General features: G+C 37.9%; 1 protein-coding gene across 1 annotated transcript in view; it reads right to left on the bottom strand.

The window, feature by feature from the left end:
• Positions 1-3,436, bottom strand: part of COL6A6 (collagen type VI alpha 6 chain) — a 46,009-nt gene extending 42,573 nt beyond the window's left edge. The window contains exons 1-2 of the mRNA XM_038126895.1: positions 3,405-3,436; positions 40-119 (exon numbers count right to left, since the gene is read on the bottom strand). Of these exons, the coding sequence (XP_037982823.1) occupies positions 40-119; positions 3,405-3,436 (112 nt within the window). The remainder of the gene's footprint in view (positions 1-39; positions 120-3,404) is intronic.
• Between the last annotated feature and the right edge of the window lie 19,956 nt (positions 3,437-23,392).

The raw sequence follows: 23,392 nt of genomic DNA, 5'->3' as shown, positions 1-23,392 counted from the left end.
TTGCTATCATCTTGAAGAGTCATTTCTTTAGTGTATTACCAGACTCCTCTGCCTCTGTAGAGAAGGTGAAAATGTAGAGAAGAAGAAGTGGTTTCCAGGCATCCATTTTGAAAACCTTCCTAGGGAAAAAAAAATCAAAGCAAAAGATATAAGAAATACAGAGCATAATTCCCTAAAAAAGAGGCTTTTAATTGTGGAGGAATGGGATAAGTGCATTTAACTAACAACATGCAGGCTTTCTAGCTGTATGCAATTTGAAGTAGCACTTTAAATTCATAATTTTTCCCCTTAGTTTTTAACATACAGGCATTGAACACAGGGCTGTAGGAGTTTGACACTGGTGTACAGCATGTAACCAAAAGGAACTGTTCAATGCTTTGCTCTCACAATCATGCTTTGTTCTGATTCAGACAGCTATATTTACCATGATCTAAAATTCAACTAAAAGCAAGCTATTCACAGTGTAAGATTAATGGGAGTTATGCCTTTAAGATTCCCTTCTAGCCTTGAAATTTCCCACCCCCACATCAATTTAAAGGAAAGCTTGGTGGTGTTATCTATATATGATAGACATAGATAAGAACAAGCACCCATTTACGAATGAAATACACTAGTGAGCCAGTAATAAAGACAGTTGTAATAGAAAAATGGAAATACAGTATAAAAATCTCCCAAAAGCCAAAACTCAATGGTGTGGATAATGGGAATGAAAATCTCTCAGAAGTACAAAATTAAGGCATGTTGAGCTTAAGCACACTAAACAAATGAGAACTAAACAGTTTTGTATTACTTTTTATTCTAGGACACAAGCACACTTGATTCTGCCTTTAACAATTCATTACACTGTTTATTCTGTGTTTTACATATGCAAAGAAAACTTAGCAGAAAGATTACAGCTGGTCTAACATTATAGCACGGGGCTCAGTCCAGGTTCTTAGGGTAACAGCATGCAATATTACCATTGGTCTTGTAAATAACAAAAGGCAATGAATAGAAATTATCTGATTGAATCTAACCGCAGGCAAGAGCAAAACTTCATTTCCAAGTATTGCCACACCAAGCTGAGCTGAAGAGTTCTTTGCAACCCTTGGGGGAAAAAAGCACCACATTTCCTATATTTCAAGACATTTATCAGATACTGGCTCTTTTCACTTTTAATACATCTGCAATAACACAGAAATTCCAGCTGCAACTGAGGTCCCTGTGCAACCAAAGAGGCTCTAGGTATTATGTAGTCCTCAACAAGAACAGACAGCAATGCTGGGGTTGGTGCATTGAGGAAACCTCCTTCATGCCTCTGCACACCACAATTTTCTTCCATAAGCATTACTAACATAAACGAAACTGGTTTGTAACCATTTTGCACACTGTCTCCATAATTAAATTTTATCTTGGATTTAATTATTTTTCTGCATATATTCCTGAGAGTTAATGAATCTCTTAAGAGTTCCCCTTGATCACTTTGACAGGGATTTAATCCTGTTATCTATTTTCACTACTACACCTAATTATATGAGCCTGTTTTTTAGATGCTAATAAGCTAAAACTTTATACTGAGAGACAACTAAATATTTTAATGGTAGCCACAAAAAATAATAATGATTACTAATTTGCATTACTGTGTTACACAGCTCCTGCTTTGATAGCACATTATGCCAGAGCAGCATTAACATTTTGAACTCTCTTGTTTGAACAAATTGCACAAAGATCTATAGACCCAGCTAGACACGTACATATTCAAGGGCAGATAAGTAAGTTGCTGCCACTATTTCTAAAGCCTCCAATTAGTGTTTTGCTCTAGAAATTTCCATGACTATGAGTATGTGAAAAACACAAGAGCACCAAATAGCAGCAAACTTCCAAGGTATAGGTGGCTGCTGACACTCAGATGAGTAAAATACAGTTGGTGTTTTAGCAAGGGGCTAGACTTTCCTCAATTATGTAAATATTCTAATATCATACCAAAATGCAGCTCTTACTATCATAATATATAAAATAATCTGTGACTGTTTTGCTATGATCTATCCCCATGCCTCCCACCAGCTGTGGTCTCTGCCTCCTTTGGCTTCTTCCAGCCCCATGACTCAAGAATGTTCCCATAGAATGTTCCCAGTTCTTCAGGTCAGATACCATTGACCTGAAAAATCTCTCCTACTCTTCCTAAATAGTGAGTGCAGATGAGGACCTATTTACCACTTGCTTTGCTTTTCCCTTAATTAGTCCCTACTGACATCAGGCAGATTCTTTATATACACAGAAACACTGCAATTTAGAAACATGTGCAGATTGATTTTCCTACTTGTACTATTTATTTTGCTTTATCTTCACATACAAAATTCCAGTCATGCACTACAAGCTGCACAGACAGAGGTACTTTGGCCTTCTATGTGTATTCTTCATTATTTACTAATGCAAAATGAGAAGTAATTTAACAGAAAATTCACATCATACAGCTCATAGATACCATGGATCAAAGCCTAAATAAACTCTCTCAGAAACATGCAGTGCTACAGAGCATTACACTGGCAATATCTTAATCCTAAAATTTATTTGAATGTAAAACAGTATATACAAGGTCTTAGCATAAGGTACTTATAGATGCATATCTGTAGTTGCTTATATAAATATATATAAACATAATTATGCAAGGTGCTAAGGCAGCAATTCTCTAAAATCTAAGTAATCTTTCCACTTTAATTCTATATTAGGAGATAAAAGTTGAAAATTATTGAAAGTCCTTTGAAAACAGTATAAAATAATACATATTTTAAAGCTCATTTTACTGCCAGCATTTTTACATATTTGTTCCCAGATATACACATATATGAATATAAATCTCAAAGGAAGAAAAAATATCAACAGTACTCCTGAATCCTTTAAATGCTTTCCAAAGATTACTTGCCCATATATTTTGTTTTTCTTTTTTAACCAACTAATGTCCCAGTCTTATCTTCAGCTGCTCCAATGTTTTAGGCAGCTAAAAAAGTAATTCTGTAGATTTTTACTGCCAGAGCCAAATGCACTCTCAAATGATAATATGCTTCTTAAGCACACTGTCAAAAGCATGGAGATCTTGAAGCAACATCTCTTTTTCACTTATGTGTGAAGAACATAAGTGAAACACACACTTATGTGTGCTTATATGATTTATAAGCATCTTGCACACAGGCTTCTCTCTGCACACCTGACTGGGAACGTTTTCCTTCTTGTGTTGGTATATACTAACAGAAGGAACGTCTTTCTTGTTGTAACTTAAAAACCCATCTCTACCAGAGCAAATATATGTGATCACGTAGTTTTCTCCTACCTACTGAAGTACTCCAGTTAGATTACTTCTACTTGCTGATTTCATTCCTTCTGAAGCTCAAGTTCCTGGAATACAGCAGAGAGGAGCTTCAACTTACATGCCCCACTTAGTCATTTCTTTCCTCACCATCTCCCCTTTTCCCTCACTAAAGCAAATTTAAAGCCTGGTTTTAAACTGTGGAATTTCCTGGTTTCACCAAACAGTAAAACAGGAGGAGTCCATCCCACCCTCTCACCTTACAACTCTCCTCATATATCCACTTATTGAACTTTAAACACTGAGAAATCATAGTACCAGAAGAAAGATAAATGTTGCTGTAAACTTCACGCAAAATACTTTCTAGGTGTTGGCTCTTTATGTAAAAAAAAAATTTTTTTTTAGTTATCTCCTCTACACAGGCACATATTTTCTCCTACAAGTACGTTATCTTTTTGTTAGCGCTGAAATGTCTCAGGAAGAAAGTTGCTGCTTTACTCATTGCAGGTTTCCCAGAGAAAAAGGAGTTTCCTAATGATTCCATTTTTAATCACGGGGCCAGGCACCGATTCAAGCAAGGAGACCCTGGGTGACTTACCTGACTTAAGAAGTCAGTGTGAACAACATGAAGTTGTGAATATGAAGTTCCATATGTTTCAAGGAGTGGTTTTGTTTAGAAGGACATGCAGACACAGCTGGAAAGGATGTGGCCGCCAGGACAGAAACACCCCCACAGACAGACGTAAGTACAGACAAGCACACTACCAGCCCATGAGGAGTCTACACCCAGTCTTACAAGGAAAAACTGACTGACACTAAAATTCAGTTTCATTTACCGTTAAAATCAGTGTCTGCCTGTCTATGAGCAAATGGGATGAATGTTTACTTGCCAACTTCATTTTAAAGAATGAAGAGACAAAATGATTTTCCATTTCAGTGTTGGTGCACCTTTTATAAGCCTATTGCATATTTTTCCATTTCTGAGTAAAGATTAGTAATTAGCACATTATGATCCTGTAAGTAAACATTCCTTATCATTCGTACTTCTGTATTCCTGATGGTTTAAACAGAACAAATTGCAATAAGTGCACATTAACAAAATTTCATGAGTAGACCCTGGTATCCTGACAGTCTCAAACAGTTCTTAACCTACCATGAAATTAAAAATAAAATTACAGTTTCTCTCTTCAGTCCAGAAGATCCCTCAAAAACAAATCTTCTGCCAGAGAGCCCAGCTATTTTTGACATCTCCATATCTGAAGTAACCATACCTTATAACATATATATAACATAACCATAGTGTTCCCTGAAGTTAGATGTGTTGAATGTATCAAGAACATATGTATATTCCCTTAGGATCAGGACAATTCCCTGAGAAGTCCTGAGCATCCTCTAAAAAATCTTTATCTATTTTACACCTTTCCTTTGCTCAGCATGAGCAACCTGCAACTCCCAAAATGCATGATAACAAGACAAGCAGAGCTATCCTTGCTGCCTGCCAGGTGTCAGAAGTAAAAATTCTGTAAGACTCAGATAACAAATTTACTGACACTGCTATGTTGCCTCCCGCAACTCCCAATACTTTGCTTCAGGGAAATCTTCACTGAAAAGTCTGAGGTTTCTACTCATAAAGCCATTTTTAACACAGAATAAAATAAAACAAATGGCTGAAAACCTCATTGGTTGAAAATGAAATCTAACCAGAATACTTACAACATCTACCTAAGACCACAGTTAGCTATTCTGAGAGCCTGATAAGCTTTCACTACCTCACTTTGAACACTCTGTAATTGGCTATTTACTAATCACACCCCAGTTTAAACTGCTATACTCAGTTGAAATTAATTAAAGCTTGCCCCTAAGCATATGAATTCAACTAGACTATTCCAAGTTGTCAGTAATGAACATAACTATGCACATTATTACAGCTTTAGACACTCAAGTTTTTGTTTCCCCAAGAAAGTAGTCAAGCTGAAGGTTACATTTCACCTTTCATCCCAGATGGAGGAAAGAATTTTAAAACCAAACCAAATAAATGGAGCTGTGAAACTTAAGAGTCTTTAAACCCTGAGTTAAACGAGTTCTTACCTAGCAATGACTCATTTTGACCCAGAACTAGTTCACTTTCAAACTCCTAAACACTCTGCTCTTTGGCCTCAATAAAAGAAGAGCAGAAGGGGACCTCATAGACAATTTGGGACTGTAACCAATAACCTGTATATACATATTTCACCGCAAGGTGAATGTATCTCCTACTAAGGAATTTGTTAAAAGGGGTAAAGGAGGCCAAAAGAGCTCCTTCTTATGGAGGAGCAGTTTTCCCACATCAGAAAATTCTTATGGAACTAGAGATGCATCTGTTATTGTTTCTCTCTCTCTTTCCTGTCTGTTCTGGCCTTAGACTTACTTTGCTGTAGTATCATGTCAGTATCAAAGAAATATCATGGCAGTGCCACAGATCAAGCTTGTTTACATACAGAAAAGAGTATAAAAGTGATCAATAAAAAGCATTAAAGCAGGAAACCAAAACCATTTCACAGACCTAATAAAATGGGCCAGCTAAACCTGGAGGATGATACAAGTAACTTTTCATATCCTTGCCAGTCCCTTTGACTGGAAAGTAGACAAATATCAACAGCATAAAGGCAAAACCTTACCCACATGTGCTTCACTGACTCATTTAGTAAAGGATATTAAGTGAACTAAACACAAACATTTCATTCATGAAAGCAGCTTCTCAAAGCCAAAAGTTCTTAAGAAAACCAGCAGATGCGACTCTCCTACTTCCAGGAATACTGAGTGGGAAAGCATCCTATCCACAGGAGTAAGTACTCAAACTCATCTGGAACACATTAATTTTATAACAATTCTTGTTATAGAATAAAAATAGTATTAGTCCCCTCATGCTGAACTACTACAAAGTGGGGAAATTTAAATTGAGGACAACAGTTTGCAGGCAGCGTTACACAATTTTTAAACCATCAATTATTCACTAACATATGCTAGATGTACCTTTGAGATAGGATTCTAAAAATAGGAACTTACTGGTGGCAAGATGCAGATTCTGGCTTTATAAAAACTTAATGCTAGAAAAATCTTACCTTGCAATAGTCAGTAGAAGTAAAATTTCTGCCAACATACTTGCTTAAAAACCCCACCCAATTATCTTCTCATTTTTAGTTCTTAAAATAATTAATTTTTACCAGAATCTATCACTTTTGATGGCAGGAAAAAATGAAGCTACAAAGAATCAAGACTTTTGCTTGTGAATATCTTCACAAGACTACAATATCATCCATAATTAGTTCAAGGCTCATGTTGTCTTGTCAAATGAAACATCTTTGTAAAATGAACAAAGCAAAGAGACATACGCATTTCTGAAGCCTCCTGATATTATTACTAGGTGCATATTTTACTTTGAATCATCTGGAATAAATTTTGTTTATCCAAAGGCTCTTTTCATATTCATTGACATGAAGGAGATTTGTTTGACTGAATGATACTGTATTTGGATTTGAATGTGCAGAAGAATTATGTAAATGATTGTATGCAGGCCAATTAGAGCTGAGTGACTTTGTGGCAATCATCTTTAAAACTGCAGCTGTTGTGAAACCAATGAAAATTAAACAGCATGTTTTATATATTGCCACATCGAGAGAAGAATCCATAATAAACTCTGGAAAGCAGTTGTGGAAATCTGACACTTTCTCAGGTGTCTGCATGCCTGTACAGGTAACTTAGAAAATGTGTTTTGTGGCACTCGCCATGCACTAAAGTCACAATGCACCAGATAAAATGTAAGCTCATCCATATGCAAACATTCATTAATAATCCTCAGAAATGGTATCTCACTATAGCAGATCTTGAAAAACAGTTTTGTGAGGAGCTAAGAAACTTAAAAATGTAGCTTCACACAGAATCAAAATAAGACCAAATTCCAATTTTTCGCTGAAGGCAAATCAATTTAAATACAATTTGGCACCTCTGAAGTGCTCCATTTTCTCAAAAATCGGTGTTCTCTGATTTTTTTTAATGCTATAATACTAAGCTTCTAAATGCTGAAATGAGCTACATCACACTTGCAAAATGAATGTTTGTCATACATGATTACTCAGTACTACATAGGACTGTCTTGGCAGATGAAAGAATATCACTTGAATCTGCAAACTACTGGTGAAGGTGTTGGGTTCTCTTCCTTCAAAGCCTTGTCACTGATGTTCCAATCCAGCAAGAATTGTGCATAAATTCTTTCACCGCATTTTTTATATTGACAATGCCCACTGAAATTCACTTCACGCAACTGAATGCAACTGAATAACCTATGTAGAAAATGTATTTTGAGATAACATACAATCAACCATAGTCATGGAATTTGGCCTCTACAGCATCATCTACAAAAAGAGCCCTCTGTTTCCCTAGGACCACACAAAAGAAAACAAGTATAGCATCAACAATTTTTCCCTGAGCGCTACTAACATTTCCTGGACAATGTTTCAGTTCAAGACTACCATATGCCTCTAATTATTTACTGATTAGAATTCTTGCATGAGCCATTATGTTTCTACATTCTAATTTTGCTTTGAAAGGTTGTAGGTTCAGTTTAGAAGGCTTCTAAACAAATGCTTTTTCTTTGACTGGTGTCAGGAAAGCTAAAAAGAAGTGGAATCTTGCACACTGTCCTGCACAATATAGTGCCATACAGATAATTCAGCTGCAATTCAGTCCCTTTTTTAATACATGCTAATTACTTCCAAGCAATGCAACCAGAGGTCCTGGGATCCTCTGAAAATTGACAAGTGGGTTGAAATACCACCAAGAGGCACTGGCCTCAACCGACAGTAAAGTTCCCTTCAGTGAAAGGGAGACAGCAACCACTATGTTACCAATTTATCTGGAGTCGTTGTAGGTAGGAAAAATGCTTCTTCATGTTACAGATTTTGAGATGTCTCAAACTTAAATGGGAAAAAAACCACTGAAAGCTCAATTGCCCACATCAGAAACATTGGGTTTTCTGTTCCCTTCAGAAGGGAGTCTCACTCATCTTTTTTTCGTTATGGAAGCAGTTTTGATGCAGGGAGTAGAGCAACTTAACCTCAGTGACACCCCCATGCAAGATGAATCATTATCGCTGTAATTGTTCACTTCCACTTGTAGAGCCTCACACCTATTGTGCAAGGGCATCTGGAAAGGGGGAGACAGAAGGCAAGGACATTTGGAAAAGACAGGATTTGTGCACATTCAGGTTCCTTAGCTGGTCATAAACCCGATTTTCTCTTAAGGGGTATTGAAGTGGGCATTTTCCCAGTCCCTACCTTTGCACTCTCAAATTGAGTGACATGACTGGAGCACTTGCTAGTGAAGATCAAATCAAAAAAACGTTGAACATCTCAGTTTTGTACTTGTCAGTTTTGTACTGTTGTCACTTTTAACAGTCATAGATAGGTCTCATTTCCCACTGATCAGGCAGGGTGCCTAGGTACAGTTTGTGGTAATTGGGAGTGGGGCTGCCATCAAGCCTCATCCCTAAGTACCACAAACTGTGTACCTACAAGGGTGCAATTTCTTTCTCTTCCTTTTTTGTCGTAAGTACCTGAAGGAAAGCTGTTATTTTTCATTTCCCTATGGAAGAGGAACAGGTTCAGTTCCAGATGTCTTGGCTTGCCTGATTCCCTCCATGTGCCCTGACTTTTTCTCTTCAGTATTTCATTTTATTTTCAATTTGCTTTAATCTTCAGCTGCGTCATCAATTTTGTTGTTGTTTCCCTAGGAATCATCTTCTATGTATCATACAGTCTCAAAACCCATACAATTTTGTTCTGTTTTATAGTAATCAGGTGTCTCAGGAAAGACAGGCAGCAACTTTGCTTTTTTTTTCCCAATTTATTTCCTATTTTATATATATGTCTTGGGATACAAATCAGGAAAGAACCACGGACTTCATTAGCACAGTTTACAGTAGATAAGGATCTGGTGTACAGATGGGGCTTTCATTCCAACGTCTCCAGTAATGCCTTTCCTTAGAAGGAAAAGGAAAAGCTAATGCACTTAGACTGCCCAGCAAAGGCAATGACCAGCTATTGTAAGGGTGACTCTACGGGTCACACTGCTTCAAGATACAAGAGAGATCTTTTGCTTTATTTCCAGTGCAAGATAGATTTAGTAGGAAAGTCCATCCCTTCTGAACACAGTAACTGCAAAAGGTGCAAAAGCTAAAAGAAGGATGAGCTAATAATGGCATGGTAAGCAAGGTTAATGCTGGAACAGAGATCACATGAGTAACAATTCCTGCAACTCTATCCCTGCTCCACTCACAAGGAGCTCTACACAGTATGAACTACATCACACCAACTAATGGGGCAATTGCACCGTTTGGGGTGTTTTAAGGCATGTAGTGGCTTTAATTCTATTTTTTTTTAACCTTTTACTGAAAAACTGATTTCCAGCATCAAATACTGTAATGTTTTGCTAGTCTCTCCTACATTTGGGGGTAGGAAGCCCACTGAATATAAGAATATAAGACAGACACTGCTGAATGTTTGCCTGATCCATCATTCAAACTAAACCTACTTGCAGAATACCTGGAAAAGTTTCTGGATCATCCTGGTCCTGTAGCATATTCACATGATGACACAGGTAGTGTACTTAATCCTGTACAGATAAAAAATCCTCACTTCCTAGGAAGGCAAGAATTCTTCATTAAAAAAAAATATTACAACCTGACTTTCAAAACTTCTTACAAATATCTCGGGCTTAGTTTACAACCCTGCAGTGACATCTCATGGCTCCATAATAGTTCCAGCAGTGAACACATGCTGGCAAAGAACACAGACAAAACTGAGGAACACAAACATCTACATGTAGAAAACTGGGTAGCTGGCATTGCTATGGGATGATCTAACCCTGTTAGCTGGTAACACCAGACTCATTTATCTTCCCAAATAAACCTAATACAAAATACTGCCTGTTACAGGGTACTTACATCTGTTTGTACACATGTATCCTCCCATGCCAAGTATGCGAGTTTGAAATAAAAGTATGGAATGGATGTGGAAAATAAAATGACAAGAAACTATGCAGGGATTAGTGAAGTTAAGGAGCAGGGTCAGAGGAGCAGCAGTAGCTTCTGGAAAAATTGATTCCTACTCTTCCTAACACAGACAAGCCACCATGCCAAGAGGTCAATGCCTTAGGTAGCCACCTGTTTCAAGGAAAAAAAAAAAAAAAAAGACAGTCTCTTAGTTTAAGAAGCCTGGAGCCATCACCTGAATATCATTACAGGAAAGCTTCATACTTGCATTGCAAAAGACAGCAATAGGTGAATTAATTCCATGTAATAATAAAGTTGACATTTTCTTACAAAGAAAAACTACTAAAATGCTCGGTCAAAACTGAGGACTAAACCCATTCCAGCCTAACCAATCACTGCATCTGTATACCTTTTCAAAATTTAATGCAAGATCAGTCTTTATTCCTTAATAAACTCAAAGCACAATATCATTTTCCAGGTCAAAAGAAACTACTATATAATTTATTCTCTCATGATGAATAGCAGAGCTTTTAACTAGGTCTCTTGGGAACTGTTTTGGGGTGTTTTTTTTGCAGTTCTGCGAACATTAAAGTACTTCATAAATGAAACAGACTGGGGAGGTGGAGGGGAAGCAATAGGCAGGCTTACCTCATTGTAGCTGAGGGTAGTTTTTGAGCACAATACAGTTTTTGTGTAATTATTTTTAAAAGGATCAGATTAAGGCTTATGGTGAATACTCCACTGTCCCAGCATGCCACCCTTGCATCATTCATTCTTTACTCCAGTGGCTTAAAACTTCATCATGTCTTCAGGGTCTTGATCTGAATGTGTGCACACTGTCTAGAAGAACACACAGTGAGCTCTAAATAGGCTCTATTTCTATTTCATTAGTTTTGTGACCTACTACAGATATTGAAATTTCTGAGTATTTCAAAACAGGAATTCCATAAAAGTAAAACCTCTAAATATTTAATGGTCAAAGTAAATAATATAAACTCTAAGGCTATAGATTCTGCATGATTTCTACAGTCCTGGCTTTTGATGCAGATCAGTACTGAAGTCAAACATTGCTGTGGCAGTTTTGGTATTGAGTGAAAATTACTTGGATTTCAACCACCGGACACATGAAGAAAATTCTCAAAGACAGCCCCACCTTCTATGGAAATATGTTTTTTTCCTCTGGCAAACACCAGTTTTCATACAAAAGAAAGGAAATTAGAACATCTGGCAAAGTGAACTCTGCTATGTTCCTAAGAATGGAGAGTTCATTGAGATCTGTTTAACTGGAATACTTCCCACTTGGCTGGTACATAAAGATGAGATGAGATCAGGTTAATAAAATGTGCACAATTGCACACCTTTGCTACTTCTCTTGATTTTCCTTTATTACTTCATAGGACTAAACATTTGTTTTATTTGGGTTTTACTTCTGTTCTTCTGACATACTGTTTGGTTTTGAAGATTTTGATCTATTGAAGAGCCTAACTTCATTGCAGGGTGTCATATGATACATAGAAAGAAGCAGCAATGTTTGCATTTGACTGGACAACACAAACCCTTCAAGCCCACGTATTTCTTTTCCTGCTCTTTTTTTCTCTCATATGATCAAATACTCATGTCTCCATTGAAGTAAAGTAACAATGTTTTCAGAGATCAGCAATAACTCTGCAAATTCACCCAAGCACAAAGCAGGATAAAAAGGATAAATGAAAGGTATGGAAAGACATCCAAGCATAAAGGGACTATGCAGACTACTGGAAAAAAAATAGACGACTGAGTGAAGATATGATGGGTGTTTATAAAGCCATGAGCAACTTGGAGACAGTGGCTCTTCAACAAAAGGACAGGATATCAACTGAAGCTAGATGCTGGCAGACTCACAGCAAGCACAATGGAGGCTCAAGTATTGGGTGCTTAAGCCGTGGAATGCTATGCAGCAGGATGTTGGGATTGCTAAAACATCGGATATGCTCAAAGAGTCAATGAATTGAAAGTAAATAAATCAGAGGGCATTAAAAATCCACCTTTTATCCCTAGAAGTCTCTGATCCTAGAGCATTACTAAATTTCTGCTGGGTTCTTTTACTCTTCTCTCACACAGACTTTCAGGGAGAGTGGAAAAATTATTTGAAAAAAATTTGACGAACCAAGGATTGGTTTGATTTTTTTAATGAAAAATTTATCTTCATATAGAACACAAGGATTCCTCTTGGGACTCAAGTTAAAGATCATTGCAGGGAACCTGAAGTTAAGCTCTAACCACAGGATGCACTTTAAAAAAAGTGTACGCATACGTCACTTGTAAAACACAGAAAAAGACAATTTCCTGCAAGATACACTGGGGATTTTTTGCCCAAAACAGTTATAACTTCCAGGCTGCTCCAGTTCCAGTTCTAAGCTACTTCTTTGTTTCCAGGCAGCAAAACAGTCAAAGAAATGTTCACCCACCAATACTGTTGGAGGTCTAGTTCTGTTTTCCAGACAGTGCTCACTGCCAACTTCCTTGCCTGCAGTACTTTAAAATAAATAAAGCACAGGAATTGTCTTACTTCTGAGGGACATTTTCATATCATTATGCTGTTCACTTGTCTGAGGCAGACACAATTTTGTTAAAAAACAAATACCTTATTGCCTTTTAACCTTGAAAAATTCAATGTATGAGTAAAAACACATAAAAATGAGACCATCACATGCAAAGCCACTACCATGTGGAAAGGTTATAGGATATGACAGCCAGATCGGAAGTGACATTTCCAGGTCATGGTTTTCTGTCCTTAATTCCTTCTGATTGTATTCAAGCCATTTTATTTTGGTAGCTCAGAGCAGACATGCTGCAGCAATGCAGATTATAAAACCCACGACATGCTAGACTTTATTCAGGATTGTTTTATCACACAGTTAAATCCTGTACAGTGGTCCCACAGGACTAAAGGGAGACTCTGTGCAGAAGTAAAAAAAAATACTGGGTATTCATTTGGAAAATGGACTAGATTTTTTGGCATGCTATTTTTTTTTTTTTTTAATATCTGGAGAGTTATGGTTAGGTTAAGAGATTCACATGCAGTGTACCTATAATTTCTCTTGTTCCAGCTGTACAAGCATTTACCCCCATGAACAACCTAATCCTAGTGAAATTTTCAAGGGTAAAGTGAAAGTTCAGGATTTGCAATAACTGAATGAGGCCCACCATTATAGACACATTAGTGTCCTCAGGACTTTAATGTCATTATTTTTTTCTGCTGCATTCCTATGCAATATAAATGGCATTATTTTAGCACTCATCATGGAATCTGCCTGCTGCCTGCCCAATAACTGCTTAGAACAATGTGTCTGGCCTACTTCAAAAATACAAACTCAAACAAATCATGTCATTTGATGATTGATGAAATCATGTTATTTGACTTAAAAATGGAAAAAAATCTGTAGTAAAAACTGGCTTGACTGAGCACAAGTGTATTTATGCAAACAGGGAAAGAGTGGAAAAAGCTGAAGATGTACACTTGGTATCTACTCCAAATGCTACCAGATTAGTTCTCTGCATCAATTCATGAGGAAAGATTTTCTCAGAAAAGTGACAATTACCAAGATGGGTCAAAACTGTCTCGGAGCAATTGTACTCCATCCTCACATTAAAATTATTCTGAGCAGTTTTTCCTCATTCCTTCATACACATTTGTTCTTTTCACCTAGATTTTATAGCTTAAGGACATGAAAATGTTCTTACCACAAAGCTACCTCCAAAATTCAGTCAGATGTCATTAGTACAGTAATGAAGTTCATTCACTAAGGAAAAGGTTCTTCAAGCATCCAATATCTTGCTCACCCTAGAAGACAGTTAAAAAGAATATGGTTATTTGAAGAAATCCTGCAAGAATGTACTTTAATGGAAAAGCATTACTTTATTAAAGCAAAATTTTAGTTTTTAATTAGAGTAAGCACATCAAGCAAAATAATCAAATTTTTACATACCAACTTCATTAACAGTATTGACAGGAGGATAAACTACCCAATCCTGTATCAAACCGTCTAACTTAAAAGCCGCAGAAACCATTACTGTGATCCCAAGGATTTCCCCAAATAATCAGCCTCCCCACAGTCCACTGAGCTGACCTTCTTAGTCAAGTCCAGTGTTCTTCAAACTTTCACCATTGTTGGCCATTTCCATACTTAGACAGAAGCTGAAATTTAACCCATTTTGATATATCTATATTTATTAGAACTGTTAAACTTGCTAACAAATCAGAGAGAGCAATCAGAATCTGATCTGGGGGGGGGAGGGGGGGTGTGTGAAGAATGTAGTCGAGAGAGACCAATCATGCACCTGAAAGACACAGTCTCAAATAAGAGTATGATATGCAAACAAAATTACTGTTAGGGAAGGTCAAGTGCAAAGTTAATGAACAGTTTCCCCATGTACATTACCCTCTAAAAGACAATATGCACAAAGCAGTTTTACCTTCTCACTGACCTAACTATTTAGTATTGCTTTCATACAGTACTTGGCACAGCACAGCCGATACACATCAATTTCAGAAATTTAATTTTGCTGGTAAAATGGCAAAAATACATTCTTACACAAACCTGTTTCCAACAGGAGAAGACAACGCTCTTAATACCCAAACCTTCATGACCGCAGCAGCCACAGGAACATAGAAACTGTACATGAAGGACAACCCACAGGAGGCATCAGTGGTTTCTGACCTGTCTCCTTGATCAGCAGCAAGGATCTTCAACAAGGGTCTTCCCTGCCAGATCCAGCAATTATCAGCTGAGGCAGCAGGGATTGTTTCCTTCTGCAGCTGTGGATTTAGTTTAGCCCAGGGTACACCCTCTGCAAATAGAAGAGGGTAACTCTAGAAAGGGAACTTGAAATCCATGTGTCCTCTATATGGGTCCTGTTACCCTCTGACAGGTTTTCATTTGTGCCTTACATATGTAATATCAAGCAGTAACTAATCCAGTCCAACTGACTGCCTTAATTTTACCAAGTTGCCTGTTAACAAATCTGAGGAGGAAAAATCCTTATTTGTAATAATCTCTTCTTTCTCTTCAAGCTGACCCCTTTAAGAACACGCTGGGGTATAAAGAACTGGGTTTTGATAGCAGTGGTGGGGCTGTAGAAGTGGTCTCAGTGAAAAGAGGTATGGGGCTGCCTTGTGTCAAAAACAGGTGACCCAACAATGGACCCACTGCACACTGAACCAGAGACAGCCAATGTTTGTCACACCTCTCTGAAAAATATTTTAAGAAAGGGCAGAAAAAGCTAAGACTGAGAGTACCAGTGTATGGTGAGCAACAAGCTCACAGTAGGAGGCACTCCATGCTGGAGCAGGGACAACCCCAAAGGGACTACAGTCAGTGGAGAACCCACACCTGAGCAAAGCACACAAGTAAACAGCAGAAGACTAGAGAAACAAGGAGCAGCAAAGAGAAACTGTTACACACTGACCTCTAACAACGGCATCATACATCACCCTCTCTTAAAGTACTACATGTAACTTGCACCAGTAACAAGTGAGGAGGGGAGGTGTCTGGAGTGAAGTTAAGCCCAGAATAGGGGGGAGGAAAAGTGTTTTCACAAAGTGTTTAAATGTTTGTTATCGTTGTTTCCCAATGCCCAAATCATTAACTAAATGTTTATGTTAATGGACAATAAATTAATTTAATCCCCAGCTGGGGTCTGTTTTGTGAGCAGTAACTGCTGCATGATTTCCTTGTCTTTATCTTGGCTCATGAGTTTTCTCACTCTTGTTCATCTGTTTTCTCTGTTCCCCCCCAGCCCAGTCCTGTTGTGGAGGTAGAAGTGTGAGAGCTTCGCTGCCAACTGAAGCCAACCCGTCACGATGAGGAATATGTCTAGAGTTTTAAATTTTTAATTACCTGAGAGTACAAATTTGACAGTATAACAAGCTGTTTCAGTAAAAGACTTCCTTGATTAAATTCAAGTTTCTTGCAAATAACATTATTCACGCTAATTAAAATGCCTTCATTGGAAATGAGAAAATAAATAGCACCAAAGGAACCTTTGAAAAAGGCCCAACTCGCCCAATGCACGGAGTCTGAATTTTAATTTTTCTTCAAAAAGAAAATAAAATATCAGCCAATACTAACCCTCTAGGAGTTGCTTCTGGTAAAAATTTGATATCCTATAAAGAATAAGGCTTTGTTTACAGAAATGTTTTTCAACAGATGACAGAGACCCATTTAAGCATCTATTTTATAACTTTTCTGTCCTTGAAATTGAGAAAATTAACTAGGGCTATGTTAAATATTTTGATATATTATTATCAAGATATATTTCTCTCTTTTCTTCCCTCTTTCTATAATAAGGATCACAGTCCCTGTCACCATGACTGTTTTGAAACAGATGCCACAAATTACAGCCCAGAAAGCTGAGAACCAATATTTAAAAGTGTAAGGAGGAACATTTTGCTTTTAGAAAGTTGTATTACTTTTTGCAATAAACTAACAAATAAATTTTGGAGGACTGCAATGATCTCTGCTGAAACTGTGTTACTTACTAAAAAAAAAAAATCTACAGAATCTATAGTAACATGATTTTGTATTTCATACTTCTATTTCTCTAGTGTTTGGGGGACCCAATATTTCTGACCACTCTGAATACTGGGTGTTTGACTATAAAAACCAAATCTAATTCTCTGTAAGGGAGTCAAGAAAACTTCAAAACCAAAATTAACTCAAGCAACTTTAAACACACTCATAGGTAAATCAGAGTCAAACTAAAAATGTATTTTTTCAATTTCTATTCCTTTAACCATGCAAAAAATTCTAGCTTCAATCTAATCATAGATGGACACCTAGTGGTATAATATAATTGATTCATTTATTCAAATAGTTTCATAAATCCAAAGCCCTATGAATAGAAGGGATTTCTAGCATATTAAAAATTAAAATATCATATACAATCTTAAAGGCTTTATTTTCACCTATGCTTTCCTGACATCTTATTTTCATAAAAGTACCATCTGCAGCAATCAGAGGTCTGGGTTCATATTCAGAAGCCTTCAATCAAGGAAAAGTTAATGTTGTAGCAAAAACACTTTAATATAATCAATAGGCAGGGGTTCAGTCTTTAAAATACAATACTTAGATAGCCTATGTAAAAATAAATTTGTGGTACTTTGCACAAAAATAAACCAAGATCAGTTAGTCCGTTTAAGAAAACATTTCATGCACTGGAGAATATAAACAGACTTGCTCTGGAACAACCAAGCAAACCAGGCCCATACATATAGATATAAGGAGTTGTTCCTACGTAGCTGAAAAATATGGGCAACGTTTCCCTAAATTATTGCAGAGTCCCTTTAACACTTGTGTATACACATTCAACAAGTTATTGATGAAACAGGTATTGATATTCAAAGATGTTCTGAACAAACAGCAGCCATTCTTTAGTGAGCTATTTTACCTTCCTTAGCTTCTTGTCACTTTGCCCCATGCCTCTAAGTCCTAGATATTCCCAAGTCTGTAAAATATAAACCATCACATGTCGAAAATAAATTAACCTGACATGTACTGTATTGAATCAAAATGCAAAACACAAACCTAAAATCTTTTAATGTAGGATGAAGAGGTTATTCAGCATACTTCAATTACTAAAATAATACAAATTACATGAAGGGGGAGGGGGCCAACAGATTGATTAGTTTTATTTCTTTTATAATAGTGACAACTACCATAATCTTTCTGCACTTGAAATTAAAAAAGGAAGAGATTACCTGTAGTCTGACTAGATATGAAACAGCACAGTCCAGTCCATGAAAGCAATGACAGCGTCAAAATATGAATAGCATCTCAGGTAGAAGGTTTGGAAAGCAATTTGTAAAAGGAGAGCACTTGGGAAAGGATGTCACTCAGAGTAGAAATCTGGATGACAGCTTCATGCAGGGCATTTAAAAGTTTCCCATACAGTGCTTTTCTTTAACAAGTAGAGGAAACAGTAACCATTGGTAAAATATATGGGATGTTGATTCTTCAAATAGTGAAAGGGGAGGCCCCTATGGATCCTGAACACAGTGTATCCAACTTCTGCTTCTGAACAAGGTGGTCACCTATTGTGAAAATTCCCAAGTCACCTAAAAATGGCAGGAGATAGTAAGATGAAGAGCCAGTGGTGCATTACAGTATGCACTCTGGGAGAAAATAAACCCCCTTGCATTTCACCTTGATCTCTAGTCCTCAGAGGTGCTTGGTGTAGGTAGGCTGAATTTCTGATTATAACCAATTTGGCCCTGTGAGTCCAGTCATGTTCAATAAGAACTTTCACAATCACAAATTCTGGACTGGTGCAATTTATTGGAGCACCAGAAATAGAGATTTAGAGCGGCCATTGATAAATGCATTTATTGCATTAGTGATAAATATATCGAGGCTAGCTGGCAACTAATTAAGCTAAATTAACAATTCAAGCTAAAGCAACTTTAAATTCAACTTTTCACCAAGCTTAACTTCACTGCTAATTAGCTTGGTTTCCCCAGAGTATACCCTACCACAGTCAGAATCACGAATCTTACCAAAAAAAGGCCTACCTGTTTTGAGAAGGAGAGAAGAGCAAGCCCAGCAACTTGCTGTGAACTGGGGTCATTTTTTCATCCTCTCCATGGAGGATTCCAAACGTCAGTGCTATATTTTCAGATAAATGCGGGTGGGACTGTAGTCAAATATAATTGGTCAAATATTGCTGCTGTCATAGGTGGGGGGGCAGCCCCTTTCTCATTTTCATATAGATGGGTGTATTTTTTCACACACAAAGGAAGGATGATGAGGGGCTTTTTGAGCTCTGGTCAAGCTTAGCTATAGTACTTACAGATGAATCAAAGGCAGAATAGAACCTTGACACTTTAGCATTGCTTCCTCTCCAAAAAGTCAAAGCAGCAATAAAGGCCCAGTAGTCTGCTTCCACCAGCATGTTAAAACCATACATCATCGCCTCCTCAAAGGACCAGACACATGCTTCTAACAAGGCCTGGTACGCCTGGGCAAGGAGGATTCACATCTCAGGGTCAACACCCCAGCACAGAGGCATCAGTGCTCTTCTGTGCTTCACTGAGACAACATTGGGCTGGCAAGCCTCTGCTTCACCCCACATATTGAGCTGGTAAGCCTTGCTCTATCCAGGTGCAAGACAAGTGTCTCAGCTCACGCTGGCTCAACCACTCAACAATTCTCCTCAGCAAGCCTGGCAATTTTCCACAGCCAGTGATACAAATAGTCTGGTTTGTGATAGCCTGCTACAGAAAGTTGTGCAAGCATCTCTCCTGTGTATGTAGTAAACAGCCTGTGAAATTAAACGCTGTTAAATCACAGGGGAAAAAACACCACATTAGGTACATAATGACAGATGCTAAACCATCAATCCTTTCTCAGAAAAGCTGAATCATTCTGGAGAGTGCTCAGAACTTGGGTCAATGCTAAGCAGTGGTTAAAAGTGCAAATAGAGTGTTAGAAATCATTATTAAACAGAAGAAAGCAATGCACAAGGATACAAAATTAATACGACAACTCTAATACTGCACACTATTCTGGTCACTCCATGTCAAAGGAAACATTGTGAGATTTTAAAGAGATTAAATGAGTGACAAAAAAAAATAATGGCCGAAAGAGATAGTAAAGAACAGAAATTTATGGGCAAAATAAAAGATGTGAGTGATAGGATCATAATTTTTTATAAGAAGGGGAGAAAGGGTGAAAAAAATGCGCTGAGAAACAGCATGGAAGTTGATTTATTATTTTGGTTTTTGGTTTTTTTTTAATGGAACGTTATACAACAAATTTAAACAGTCCTACAAAATATTTTGAATGCAGAAATCAAAATGTGCTAAAGCAACCATTAGACTAATTAACTGAAAATAAGCCCAGCAAGCAGTATCAGAGGCAATAATGTGAGTTCAACCCACAGCCCACAGGAAGCTGAGACAAAACACTACTTTGACTTTATCTTGTTCCTGTACTCTTTCAACAGGCACCAACTCCACTCCAGTCAGAGGAATAAAGGACCAGAGTAACTCCTGTTCTGACTCTGTATTGCCCCTACAGAGTGAAACTCACGGTGGAGGAATTCACAGACCACATCATATTGAAGGTTTGTATCTTCAGGGTTTTCAGTGCCAGGCATGGGGGAAGCACTGAAAGTATTATAAAGCATTAAAAAGCTTTGGCTGCAGTCAAATGAAAATAGGTATGGCAATAAGCAAAATATAGGTCAGAAGCATCACCATCATGCAAACATCTATCCTTACAACATATGTTCGAAAAAATTAGGAGAAGAAGAGCAGAGAAGCAAGAATCAAAATCAGGAGGCAGGAAGAGGAGCAGGGAGACAGAAAATTGCAGCATTAGGTAAGACAATAGGAAAAGAGAGATGAAAGTATCTTCAGAGGAAGGGCAAATGAGAATGAACTGATTCTGTCTTGTTAGCAATGAAAAACTACGACACAGAAACAGAGACCTGAATTTCTTCATCTGATACTGCCTCTGCAAAAAGGCATGGGCTGGATGGAATAACATTAAGATAACATACAGACCTATTGATCTTCCCAGAGAATATTGACTGCAAAAGGCAGGCAGGAAGGAAAGAAAGCAAGCACTAGATGAGATTAGGAAGGAAGGCGCATAAGGCAAGTAAAAGGTGGGAAGTAAGGGATACTCAGAGCAAATATCATCAAAGTGAAGAAAAACTGAGGCAGAAGAGGACCTGGATATGGAATTGGGATTTGTGACAGTGGAAAAAGGGGTTTAACAATCTTAGTTAGTGGAAGTGGTTTTCTGCACAATATCTTGGGAGACAAGAGTTAACCATGCAAAAATTTAAATGTCTAGGATATATCAACATCAATTGAAAGAAATTATTCTTCCTCATCTAGAAAGAAAATGGGCCAGTTTTAATATCTGGCTCCAAAAGTAAAACACCACTACATGCAAAAGGCAAAAAATTTATATGTGTGAAGTCTTAGCTACAGTCATGACCTTAATAACTCACTCTACTTTCTGCACATTTAAAAGCCTTTTGTAGAATTTTAGAGAGGATTAGTAGGAAACAGAAACACACAAGCCATTTATTATCTGAAAAGGGCCAATCACAGTGACCATCAAATAGTGAAAAAATAATTCTTCAAAGTGACATTTTTGAATCCCGATTAGCTGGAAGAGGTCTTAGCTTATGTTACAGAATAAGTGGTTTTGGCATGTAGATTTAAGTAAGGAACAGCATTTTCTGTGGTTCTGCCCAGTTCAGCCTCCTTTTATCATGCATGTCACTCTGAATACTGCAGAGTTGCATTTGATCCATAAATGGTTTAGTCTGAAGCCATGATACACAAATTAATTTAAGCTATGGAAGTTACACCACTATGTCTCAACATCAAATTGAAGCAGACCCTGACTGAAACGCCTTCATTTTCATGGCATCATTAGGGAAATAATGAACAAATAGATCTTTATTCAGAAAAACCCTTTAGTGTAATGTGAATCTTTCCTGTGCTCGGACAAAATCCATAAAATATACTTTGAAAGAAAAAAAAAGACTCAAAACAAGAAGCTTTATAAGGAGCAAAGCCAAAAAGGAAAGCCATGAAGAACACAAGAACTTCTCCCTACATGGCAGATCACAAAAACAAAGTTCCTTTTTGCACTAAACATTACTGTATTTATATAAATGCAGTCAGTAAAGCACAAAAAGGATAAAGAAGAGAAGAAGATGAATTGGGAACACTTAACTCTGCACTTAAGAAAATTATAGGGAAAATAACAGATTTCAGTATTTCAGTACTTTGTACTCCTGGAGGTACAGCTGCACCTCCAACCAAATCTGTAATCAGAAAACAGGCTGAAAAGACACACACAAAGGAGAGCTGCAGAACAACTCACCAGAGAGTATTTTTATATCTCATGAAAACAATGCCTTGCAATAAGCTGTATGTTCAGGCAGAAATAAAAGCTTGTAGAATCACAGAATTGTTCAGGTGAGAAGGAACCTCGTCCAACCTTCTGTGAGAAGGGGAGCATAGATGAGACTAGCACCTTGCAAATACCCTCTTGAAAACCTCCAGCAATGTCCCCAGGGAGGCTGTTCCAACAAATGGTCGACGCTTCTACAAAAATTTTCTTTCTTATGTCAAGATGAAACCACTCCCAGTGCAACCTGTTCCTGTTACTCTTTGTCATGTGGCTCCTTGTGGAGGGATGCCTCTCCTTGAGAACTCCATCCCTCAGATTTCCCCTAACTGCCTCTTAGGGTAGAAAAAAAGAGAAAATCCTGAAGATCCTAGCGAAGCAATCTAAGTTACAAAACTGCTAGCCCGATTTTTTTGTTTTAATGAGGATCAGTACAAATGAATTTTTGTCTGCTTTCCATTTTACACCTATATGATAAACAGATGTGCTCTGAAAATACTCTCCTTTAAAGGCTAGAAAACCCAGCCTCAAGGGGATTAGCCATGTTCACCTCTGTTAAAAATTGAGAAATGGAAAAAAAAGAACAATCCCACTCTGCAACCCCTGGGCTCCACCTGCTTCCTTCACCCGTGGCTGACAACCATGGGAGAGAAGGAATGGAAGAGAATCCAGGGAAGTGATTCTTCACCTGTACCCGAGACTGGTCTGGCCACACCTTGAGTGCTGTGTCCAGTTCTGGGCCCCTCAGCTTAGGAAGGACATTGAGGTGCTGGAGTGAGCCCAGACAGACAATGGAGCGATGGAGCTGGTGAAGGGTCTGGCACACAAATCCTGTGAGGAGCAGCTGAGGGAGCTGCGGGTGTTCAGCCGGGGAGACCTCACTGCTCTCTACAACTGCCCGAAAGGAGGATGGGTCTTAGTGACAGGACAAGAGAACGTAGTCTTAACCTCTTCTAGGGGAGGTCCAGGTTGGACATTAGGAGGAATTTCTTCGCCAGAGGAATGATTAGACATTGGAATTGGCTGCTCAGGGAGGTGGAGGTGGTGGAGTCACCGTCCCCGGAGGTGTTTAAGGCTGGATGTGGCACTCAGTGTCACACTCAGGTTGACACGGTGATGTTCGGTCACGGGTTGGATTCGATGATCTCAGAGATCTTTTCCAACCTAACT

The sequence above is a fragment of the Motacilla alba genome, chromosome 2 (assembly GCF_015832195.1).
Source record: "Motacilla alba alba isolate MOTALB_02 chromosome 2, Motacilla_alba_V1.0_pri, whole genome shotgun sequence".
NCBI classification, from domain to species: Eukaryota; Metazoa; Chordata; class Aves; order Passeriformes; family Motacillidae; genus Motacilla; species Motacilla alba.
The sequence above is the reverse complement of the archived record's forward strand: the minus strand, read 5'-3'. Positions and strand labels throughout refer to the sequence as shown.